Genomic DNA, 11,677 nt, shown 5'->3' with positions numbered 1-11,677 from the left:
TGACCGAGCTGCCGTGAACATCTCACTGACATGCGTTCTTAGCGGTCTATTCGGATTGGCAGCATCACTAGCACGAGAATATGGGAGACGATTTAGGTGACGACTGGTGGAACCATGACGGTAATATCAACTTTTCGCTTCATTCGTACGGTATGATGTGTAAGCAGTGGCGGCATATCCCGGCTGGCTCATGCTGTCACGTGAAATCTGTTACAGTGGCTAGCCTTAGCTAATAGTGCTAAATGTAGCTTTACCAACAGCACATAAAGTAATTAGATGACACGTGGAAAACATTGAGCACAGTTGTGTTTTATGTTGCTAATTACAGCGATAAACTATTCAGGAACGCTGGTAGTTTAATTGGTTTTAAGTAGAGGTTGTGCGAAACACGTGTTTCTTCTAAGTCTTCCCACAGACTTAGAAAAACAGATAATGCTAACACAAACTACGGAAGCTTCCCTAATGTTGGTTCTCATGTCCTCCGCTCTCTTGAATGAGTTGGGGGGGTTTTCCACACAGATATTAGTGCTCTGGTTCTGCTCTTCACATGTTAAACTTCATATATCAACAAAGGAAGTTCCCTGCTGCTACTTCTTGCATAGCTCACAAGCTCGCTGCATACCAATAGATGGCAGCCATGTAGTTTTTGTCCAGCACACCGACCTGATTGTGTTGAGCAGCTGGGTGATGCTGTGATGTGAGGAAGATAAAGAAACATGAGTCCAGAAGAGAAACGAATGAAAGAAGAGTTTTTATTCAGGATGGTTTAATACGATACATTAATGTCACACATGATCCTTACCAAAACAAGACACTTGCTGAAAAATAGCAGAACATACAGGAAAAAGTTACTCCAGTCAAGGTATGACCATAAATGTAATGTCTTTAAGATTATCAGCTCTTAACAATATAAACACAACAGTATGTACTCATAAACAGCCAGTGAGAAGAGCAAAATATTTGCCATGCTTCCATTTTTTTACGATTGACATTTGATAAAATATTTCAGTGCTTTTATTTTCACTTAATTCCATGATTTATGCCAGTAAACATATCTGCAGCTTTCTACGTCAGATTTTTGTTGAGCTTTTCTTTTTTCTTCATGGTAACATTTCCATATAATATCGGCAGGGTTCCAGATACTTGCATGTTGTAGAAACTGTTGCCGTTTCTTCCCTTTGTAAAGATGCACAAACCAATTGTCAGAAATTAAATCCAACCAGTTTCCTCCTGATCGGTTCTGATCAGTGATTGACAGGTCAAGTACTGTCAATCCCATGTCTTTCATGTCAGTAAATTTATTAAAGCATAGAACTTCCTCCCTTTCAGCATTTAATTTGCACTTTTATTTGGACATCAGCATGTTGTGATTGCAAAACACAAAGAAATACTCTTTACTCTAACATTTTTTGTTGTATTTAATACTGTTACCTCCTTACCTACCCACCTCTATTACATAATTTGTAGCACATTTTCTGTTTTATTTGTCACAGCCCTTAAAAACAAAAATATTCAGGTATAGTAGCTTCTGACATTAACAATATTATGGCCATATCTTTGTTCAGCTTTTTATTTGAAAGCATAATTTCATGTAATGAACTAATATAACTTCATTTCAGCTAAGGAATCGCTGCCTTTCCCACTGGACCTGGTATAAACATACACTGCCCTTGATATCAAACGGATGAGGGAATATATCAAAGATGTATGCTTTCTGTGACCCATTAGCTTTACTGTCATCCTTTCTTAACCATATTTATATGACAGTGCTCTTTGAAACAAAATGCTGTAAGTCTGACAGCAGACCGACAAGGCAGAAAATGAGATCTGAAGTCTGTTCGTAAGGGCATATAATTGACCTTGAAGTTTCATGAATGAAGCAAAGATTTGCAATACCCCATGTGACTGATGATGTTGTTTCATGTGGGTAAATGTTCACACTAATAATAACGGATATTTTCAAAAGAGTTTCAGGCAGTACCCTGAACAGCCAGATACCTCATTCATCCTCACCAACTAAACACACCAGGCTAGTTAACTTCTTCTAAATCTGTTACCATAATTTCCGGAAATGCTGCTGGATTCCTTTACAAAAGTCATTACCTTGCAACTAGATCAAATAATTTTTTTAGTATACCTTTGATGAATCAGGACTTTGATCGCCCATTTACTAACCCCCTTTTATGTGACTATACAGTTATTTTCCGCTTGTTGCTTTATTTCTGATTTAATGTTGTAGAAAGAATCAAATTACATTAATGCAGATACCAGACTGACAGATCTAGCTTGAACTCATGTTGTTGTTTTTTTTTTGTTTTTTTTTTTACTTATTTCAAGCTGAAGGCTGAGATCAGATCCTCTATTTCGGGCCCATTTCAGCATTGTGTATTCATGTTTTGATAGAAGAAATTATTTTCTACTCTGTATTAAAGTAAATGTTATTGAAATGTTTTGATGTTTTCTCTATTTTTAACATCACAGTTTTGGAACTTAAATTTTAAGTTGCTATCAAGATGGCAAATTCACATAGATGTGTTTTTATACAAAAACAAAAATGTTCTTACTTTGAACATTATTCCTGAAAAATTATCTTGCTAGAAAAATCTCAATAAATAAATTCCTAGATGGTATTCTCAATTTATTTTTGTCTTTATTAGACATAAGATTCTCACAATATGGTAGCCTTTTGTACTGTTAATGGAAAAGTGTTGTAAAAAGAAACAAAGTTTTGCTTCTTTCAGCCAGTTGATCAGCATTGCATAGCAACAGGTGAGGGAGGGGCTTACTCTGTTCTTTAAAAAACTGGAGAAAATTGTGGTCACTCTGGGGCTCCCTTATGTTTAATTAAATGCTTTTTTTTTACTTTTGGAACATTACAATTAAAAATTATTGTTTCAAAAACTGAAACCTTTCAAAGTCCTGGTACCCTTGATCCCAGTAACTGTTCTGTATTAAACTAAAGAGCATCCCACTATCTCTAAAAATACTCACAAAGTGAATGCTATGTAAAAAAAAAAAGTTTAATTTGCCAGAAAATAATGGTTAATGAAGCAAACATTACAATAAATGCATTACATATTTAGTTAGTGACAGTTGTACAAGTAGCAATTAAGATATTTTTAAAGGTTATAAGAAGCAGTAAATGGGTTTAACATAGGCACCGCTGGGAGGCTATGATGGTTATATGAGAATAAACAAATACTCATTTAGGTATTAAATTACATCTTTGCTCCTAATCATAAAGACCACTGACGGTGATGTTTGAGTGTGAGGCATGAGCATTAGCAGGGGAGATGGTGATGCTGCTTGTGATCTTGCCAACACCTTTCACGTGACATCCATTGGCAACTACTTGAGTCCTTTGCTCATGCCGAAGGTAGTACGGCCCAACAGGTGGCGGGATGCTTTGGCCCATACCATTTAGAGGGTGGATGTATGGGTTCCCCAGATGGATGTGGATCTTGCTATCCTCCGTTGTAATGATACTGGGACTTGTATCGCTGCTGTTGGACATTTGACGCTGCCAGCTGTTGGATCGCTCAGGAGTTTTGCAGAAGACGGCTGGATTTGCAGTTTCTGTTGGCTCAGGAGAACATGTCCTGACCGTGACGATCTGAATGGGTGAGTTGTTGTCAGGTGTTGCAGAGCGGGATGATTTTGGACTGAGCACTCGAGAGATGGGTGTTCCATTGACCGGGGAAAGGGTTCGGTCAGGACTTGAAGATGGATTCTTAGGATTAGCCACAGGTGAGCTTGAGCTCTGAATGATGGTAATTCTCTGCTTTGGAGAGGCCCCGCTCGTTGGGATGGTGGCAGTGCTGGTGTCTCCAGAAGGGCTGGTAATCTCAAGCGTGGCTGTGCTGATCATGTGATGTGGTGTAACTTTAATTTGTAAAGGCTGCCCTGGTGTGTGTGTCAGCATCATTACCTCTCCGTTAACTGTTTGCTGCATATCCACTTCTGGATGGCTGCTCATGCTGTTATTTGCAGTGTTGAAGTTGTCGATGCTGCTGACAAGAGTGCTTTCTCTATTTGTTACTTCAGTATTTGGGTTTAGATGCTTGTCAGTGTTTACCTCACTTAATCTCTCGATGTGCATGTTGCGAGTTGAAATAAGGCTTTCCCCAGAATCAGTTTGCACTTCTTTGGTGGTCTGATGAAGATCTGAGAAATGGTTATTGGTTCCAGGCGTCCAGTTCTTGATTTGTCTATAACCGTTGAGCTCACTGGTCAATTTCTCCATCTGCTGGGCCAGCTCTTTGTTCTTGGCTTCCTGCTGGCTCAGTTTTTTCTGCAGTGTTGACTGATCCATCTGAACCTTGCAGATTGACTCCTCCGTCCCCATCAGCTGCTGGAGTTTCTCCTTCAGGGCATCTATTTCTCTGGTTAGGAGTCTGGATTTGACTTGCTCTTTTTGAAGATGGCAAAGAAGAAGGTGCTCCTTGTTGACCTCTTCTTTTTCTCCATGCTTGTAGCTGCAAAGCTCCTTCTTTGCCACCTCTAGCTCTTCTGTTAAAACTTGCGACCGTCTCCTTTCATCATTCAACCTCCTTTCTAGGGCCTCTAAGTCTTCTTCCACTTTCAGCAGTTCTGCCTCCAATACCTCCTTGTTTTGGAGTCTCTTCTGCAGCTCATCAAGCTCTTTAGTCAGCTCTTTAACTTTGTTGTCCTCGGTTTGGCACAAATGGCTGGTGTTGCTTGTGTACTTCTCTGCTTTCTCCTTCCTGTTCTCAAAGAGGTTTAACTTTTTCTTCATTGTGGTTATTTTACTCTGCAGCTCCCTGTTCCTCTCCTCCTCTGTTTTCAGTCTGTCTCTGAGCTCATCCTTTTCCTTCATAATGTCCTTAATCTTCTCTTCTAAATCTGCCTTAGATCTCAGTGCCAGCTGCCTTTCCTCTCTCAGCCTCTCTGTCATCATTGCCAAATTACCTTGCTCATTTTTCTTGCTCTCTTTCTTACTCACTTTTTCCTCTGCCTGTCGGAGCTTCTCTGCCATACTCTTTCTGTCCTCCACCAGAGCCGCAGTCAGCGCTCGGAGCTTGCCCAGGTCTTGTCTAACAATCATTTCACTTGTTTCTAGCCGACCCTCAACAGCCTCCAGCTCTCTCACCCTAATTCTCAGTGCATCAAGCTCTCCAGACATCATCTTGCTGTACTCTCTCTCTTTCTCCAAGTTGCTCTTCAGAATACTACAGTCCTGTTTGCTTTTGCCCAAAGCTTCCTCCATCCTCTCCATTTCGCAGATTCTGCCGTTGAGCTTATCCACCTCAAACTTTAAGCCACGACAGTGCCTGGCCTCGTTTGTTAGTCTGCGGTCAAGGTCTCGACACTGGTCTGCCATCCGTATCAGCTCCTCGTCCTTCCCTTCCATTTCCACCACCCTCTTCCTCAGCACCTCCACCTCTGTTAACAGGCTTGGGGCCGTCATGGAAACTTGGTTAAGCAGCTCTGCAGTTGCAGAAATGTGAGCTGTTCCTTTACACTGGGTGGATCAGTGGATGGAGCCCCTTCTCAGTATGAATGATGGGGACAGTCAAATCCTTGATTGTACGCTTCTGTTCTTCCACCTCAATTAAATGTTGTGGTAAAATCCTTCAGCTTGGTTAACTCCTCTTTTACAGTTGAGATTGCTCGTTCATTTTTCTCTCAATTTTGCAGTATCTTTTGTCCTTTCAATGAGAGCTTGAGTCTGTAGAGGTAAAAATATACATTTCAGACGGGCTTTAGAGCAGTTATCAGTATCAAGGTGAGAAGTATAGCAATATGAAATGACCTTCCTGTAAAAACCTTCGGTGAAAATCCCACTGTATCATGGTATCACTACAAATACTTTTAACAAAAATGCAAACCATGATCTAATTGCTTTTTCAAAAATAGAAGCTTAAAAATTATCTATTGAGTTATAACGATGTGATCTGTGGCATTTATGTATTACATTTAATCCAATTAGGGCTGAAACGATTCCTCGAATGATTCGAGTACCTTGATTACTAAAATTCCTCGAGGAAAATTTTCCTGCCTCGAAGCTTCGTTAATTTATGTTTTATTATTTAGCGCACCGTGTTCCGGCCGGGACTTCATTTGCGTTGCGCGGAGCTCTCACTTCCGCCTCTGAGTTGTTGACAAAAGCTAAGTCTCAGCGGCAAAAAGTCCAATCTTCAAGATTGGCCCGTGGGGATTTTATTGATTGATGATAATGCCCGACTTTTTATCGTTTTTGGGGAACCAATAAGCATCCTTAAAATGACTGGGGGAATGCCTGGAGTACGGGGAATGCCTGGGGAATAACCAGCATTTCTCCTCCGGAGCTGCTGGTTGAAAGCGAACGGCGGGAAGAGCGCTGAGGTGAGCGGATAGCCTGAACAGGGCGGGCGGCTGAGTAGCTGATGCTTACCGTGTAAATGTAGCTTTACCGACGAACCGCACAATAAATGTCATATGCCGGTCTGAAGAAACGGGTGGCGGAGCGCATCGTACATGGCTGGTAGATGAGTTTCTGAGTGTGACCAGTGAAGGTGTCGTAAATATCCCGTATTGCTTCCCCCCGTGTTCGTCCCCCGGTCTAACGGTTCGTCAGTCCGCTGGTCTATTTCCTCCCCTCCACCCCATCTTACGTTCGTTCATTCGCCCTCTCCTCCCACTCCAGGCGGCATTTCCCGTATTTTCAAACCCAAAGCGTGACAGGTTAGGTGGCAAGGTGAGTTTAATTAATCTATTAAACTCACTGAAGATGAATACATAAACTAAAAGCTGGATTGTAGACATTTTTTATAAGCATATTTGTGAGCCTGCCTCTTTGTTATTAAATTCAATATAATTTCAGATTTTTCTATAACTTTTCTTCTGGTTAACTTAGAAAGTGAGCTATTATTGTTACAGGTTAGTTTTCTAAACTACAAAAAAGCAACTGTTAGGGATGCTCAAATATGAAAAATTGGACTGATATTGATATCTGATAGTAACACCGGTATTATGCCAGATTTACCAATATTTCATTTTATAATTTATTTTATCCGATTACTCGATTAATTGTAAGAATAATCGATAGATTACTCGATTACTAAAATATTCGTTTACAACAGCCCTAAATCCAATACATAGAACTGAACATAAAAGAGAGTATAAATATCTTGTTTTTTGTAGTGTTGTGAAAGGTTGTGGTGCATGACGGCAGTTGAACTATATTAATATTTATTGCAGCAGCTGGAAAATGGGAGTTAAACAGTTTTTAGAACAATATTTATTAATGCTACTTGGTTATATTAAAAGATTATGAAATAATCAGCTGTGAGCACAGAGACAGTTTAGAGACAGCTTTTGTCATTCTAATGCAAATCTGACACAATTACGGCTGAAGTGGTGTTTTTACTTTTTTCTTCCGTTTTTTTTCATTAGATTGAAAAGTAAACCAGAAACTGAATTTTTAAACTTGGTACTCACACAGTTTTGATTGACTGCTGTCCCTAGAGACCCTGACAAAAGCAGGTTTTATGTCTGGGCTCCAGTTTCTTAAGGGCCAGAGCTCGCTTTGGTGGGCCACAAAGAGCTAATACAGTTCATCACTGGAACATGTGTGGTGGATAAAACAGACATGTTGATCTTTCCAACTACAGTTTTAAAACGGCATTCCAGCACTTTCGCTCTCCTCGCTGTTGCTGGGCATTGCTAGTCAGCTGCCTGACAACAGACTACTACTCTTTTCTGTTGCGTAAGCTACAAGAAAGACAAATGTATCTGTTTGGAAATATGTCCAAATGTGGAAAACATCAAAAAGACAAGGTGTGGAAACTAAATGAAAACTATCCATTGTTCTTATTGAAGTAACACTGTTGTACAGTTACAGCTGACCAACACCTGACTGGAGGGTGGCTACTAACACAGACAACCCAACTACCAGCTGGTATTAACTTTGTTATGAAAGAAGCTCTATTCTGTGGAATAAGTCTTTAAAACTATTACAGAATTTAGAAGTTTATTTTTCATTTTGCTTAAGTCGGTGAATAAAATTCAGAAATATCGATTAAATCTTAATAGTAATTGTTTTGTCAGCAGCTAGATGTTATCCATTTGCTTTACAATGCTTTGTGCCATCTGTGGCATATTCACTATCATAACGGAGAAAATCTAATACCTACGTGAGGCTAATTTGTTCATGTTTTCATCACATAACTCTTAGCCTTTACTAGTTTGGTCATAGCTACCTTTTTGGCCTGATGTATTCCATCATTCTGTGACAATTTGTTGTATAAAAACTGTACAAATGCTCAACAACATCCATGATGTTTTTTTTCTATAATACATGCAACATGTTGTTACCTCAACATGTCTCTTTATTTTGGGGTATTTCTCTCTAGTGAGCATGTAATCTGTAGGATCTTTTGACTTGCATGGCAGATGGTCCCTTAGTAGGGAGTGTTAGTTAATTAAGAAGTTCTCCTCTCAAGTACCCGCAGCACTGCAGCCAGTTGCCCTCCCTCTGTGCACCTCGAACGTTACCAAACTTGCAGCTTGGAGAGGCAGGAATTCCCCGTTGTTCTTGAAGTAATTACAAACTGGCTACTTCTCATCAATAGATGTCAGTCCTCAACATTTCCCTGGATGCATACCAGAATTGAACTTGGAATAGAACCAGAAAGTTTGAAAAAATAAATACACACAGAACAATTGCTAACGCCGAGTGTTCCTTTGCTCTTTTACCCATATATAAAACTCATTGTGTTTCTCCATTTGCTGCCGGTGTTGCATTCTAAAGCTCCACAAAGTGCTGGTATTTAGTTCTACTTTTTTCTTTGTTTTTGTAAAAAAAAAAAAAAATACAAAACTCTGCTATTGCTTATAGGTTGGAAAAATCTCAGTTAGCCATGTGTTCTGAAAATATGAGACGTTTTAGCCAAGGATAGAATGTGTCTCCTAAATGAAATGCAGGGCTGGTTAGAAAGGACGGCACAAATGTTTTTATTAGCTAGCTGCATACCTGAACCTTCACTAAAGTTTCTCTGAGGTTTAATTTGGCATGTTAGTTGGCTGCAAAAATGCTCAAGCAGAACATTTAGATCTCCTAAAGTGTTAAGATATAGTTCAGTGACAGCTTAACTTCAACCGGAAAATTCATATTCTTTTAGACGCTTTGATTAGCGTGGCTTTGTAAAAGAGTCCTTATCAAATCTTTGCAGTTATTTACTTGTCAGCAGCAGTCCATCTTAAACTATCTTACAAATATAGCAGTTTTTTAAGGAACATCTGAGTCCAATGAAAGTTTGCATGTTTTTTGTTGCATTAATGCGTCTAGTTTCATACCTGTACAAAGAAGTCGTTCTTTCCGTCTTTAAAATCCCTGGAAAAGGCTGTTTTCCCGGTGATGTGGACATTCCATCCGGAAAACCAAACATTATGAGAAGTTCTCTGCAAACTGACTCTCACTCGCAGTAAGTCTGTGGCGCCCATTACATCATCAGCATGTCCTTATATGGGACTGCACAAGCTCTAGAGCTCTCTCTGTGTGTGTGTGTGTGTGTGTGTGTGTGTGTGGGTGTGTGGGTGTGTGTGCGTGTGTGAGCATGTGTGTTTTCTCTGGACTTCAGCCCAATCCAGATGAGGTCATTGTACAGTCATGCCAAAGAGACTAATGGGAAGGACAGAATGGGCTTGTGTGTATGCACATGCAATGAAAATCTTTAAGCACAGTTAGCATTTGAGAGGATAACGCCTCCTGTTTACAGATTAGAGATGGCAAACACCTAAAGAATGCTGCCTTAAGCGTCAACCCCTACTGTCGCTCGTGTAGAAGCATGTGGATTGTATCATGTTGTGTATTTGTGCCGAACTCTCATATGTTTGGAGAAGAGAGGCATGTTTTCTGAGTTGAGCAGCTTTGCCTAGGGCCTGATAACCTGACTGGAAGATGACATCAGCACTTCATCGACTCTCAATTGCATCCATATGTTTGTTCTTTGTCTTCTCTTTCTCAAACTTTTCTTCAGCTCAGTGTTTGTCATATTCTTTATCCCATGTTTGCCGTTGCTTTTAAGTCTTGAACTTTCTCCGTTTGTAAATCCCAACTTCTGATATTTTTTCCCCTTGCCTTTGTTGTTGCAGTTTGTTGGATGAAAAATTTTCTTTGTGGCATAAGGCACATTTGGGTTCTCCGTGGAGCAAAGAGGGAGTGATTATGCTCTCATTACTCCCACAACCTCAAAGTCCTCTCTGTCCCGACAAGAATCCAAAAAATTATAATTGACTTGTAATAATCTTGCTCGTTTGAGGAGAGTCCAGAAAGTTCAGTTGGAGAAACACTTCATCATAGGGCTGATCATTTTTCCTTCTGAAGACACATAGTTGTGTGAGCTATCTCTGGGAACTATATTTTCTTTTTGTTTGTCGAGCACTCAGAGGCCCGTGTTTGTCCCAGGGTTATGTTGCAATTGGCGATTTACAAAACACACATTCTTTTAAGATTTCTTAAGAGGTTTATCCCCTTCTTATTTGTCTTTACAAAGTGTGACTCTACTAAGCAGATGCTTAATACTGGTATCAAGATATGCCAAAGTTTCAAAAAGTAATATTTTCATAATAACCACAATATTGAGTCTTGTATATATTTTTTATAGATTCTTGTAATGAGATGACAAAAATAATTAAGGTTCTTTTTTTTTATTATTAGCTTTATCGAGTTGATTAATGCAGTGCCGCACCACCCTCACCTGTTGTCACATGGTGCAGGTCAGTTTACTACAAGAAGTTACAGTTTGTAAGCTACGAGCAGCAAGTGTGTCCTGATATGACTGCAATAACTTTTTTTATTATTAGGAGTGGTGAAAAAGCAGTAACATTTCCTACATTATCATCTTACTTTCTGGCTGGTAATTTTACTCTATTTTACACTTGATAAAGCCAGAGAACGTTCTGATTACTGCTTTCTTTTCTAAAGGACTTCAATCTATTCGCATGACACAATGGAAAATTTTTATCAGGAATTAGAACTTGATTTACTGGTAGTTGCTATTCAGCATTTGGGGCTTTTTGTTTTTTATTTGTGAAGCTTCTCCTTCTGCCTTGGTGTGTAATGAACTAGTTATGTAACAGACCGAGGTGAGGTTAGTATTCTTAGAATGGCTGGTTTCCCCCTTAATCCTTTAATTAATTCAAGGCAACTGTGGCAGCTTGTTAGCTCCTTTGACTGCATATATTTGCTCTTCCTCTGCTTTTATGGAGCTCATCACTTTCAGATGCATGCAACTGCATGTTTGCCTGCTCAGACAGAATTATTCCTGCACTAACCCAATGAACATAAAACAAGATCATTCCTTTGTCCAACTGGTGACTAAATTAAACATTTTCCTTTGACTTGGTGTTTGAAATTTCTCTACAAAGAAAAGCTCTTGAGGAACGTGGTGAAATATTGATATATCTTGTTAAGAAAAGTGAAAGAGAAATCCTCACTCTTTGCACTTTTTTATGATCCCTTTCATAGGTGAAGGGCTGACATTTGCACCACTTGTCCTTATCACAAAGAAGTACAAACCTGTCTAAATAATAATAATAAAAAATACTCTTAAATAGCAATTTGTAATATTCCTTTTCTGAGTGGAGGACTGCTGTGTGCTGCTGAAGGTCCTGCTTTTACCTGGTTAATGGTTTAAAATGGTTTATCTGGTTAATGGTTAATTTTTTTTTCTTT

General features: G+C 39.4%; 2 protein-coding genes across 2 annotated transcripts in view; one reads left to right on the top strand and one right to left on the bottom strand.

Annotated features, from left to right (window-relative positions):
• The window catches only part of cmss1 (cms1 ribosomal small subunit homolog), a 34,607-nt gene continuing 22,930 nt past the window's right edge, over positions 1-11,677 (top strand). Inside the window, exon 1 of the mRNA XM_014997235.2 lies at positions 1-120. Within this exon, the coding sequence (XP_014852721.1) occupies positions 81-120 (40 nt within the window). The 5' untranslated portion in view covers positions 1-80. The remainder of the gene's footprint in view (positions 121-11,677) is intronic.
• On the bottom strand, positions 739-9,450 carry LOC106923870 (filamin A-interacting protein 1-like). Its single transcript, XM_014997232.2, has 2 exons — positions 9,298-9,450; positions 739-5,689 (listed from the first exon to the last, which is right to left on the bottom strand). The coding sequence occupies exon 2, from the start codon at positions 5,426-5,428 to the stop codon at positions 3,233-3,235; it is 2,196 nt and encodes a 731-aa protein (XP_014852718.2). The 5' UTR covers positions 5,429-5,689; positions 9,298-9,450; the 3' UTR covers positions 739-3,232.

The sequence above is a fragment of the Poecilia mexicana genome, unplaced genomic scaffold (assembly GCF_051168715.1).
Source record: "Poecilia mexicana isolate PSO_F unplaced genomic scaffold, ASM5116871v1 scaffold_2, whole genome shotgun sequence".
NCBI lineage: Eukaryota > Metazoa > Chordata > Actinopteri > Cyprinodontiformes > Poeciliidae > Poecilia > Poecilia mexicana.
Note: the sequence above shows the minus strand (reverse complement) of the source record. Positions and strands in the feature narration are given on the sequence as shown.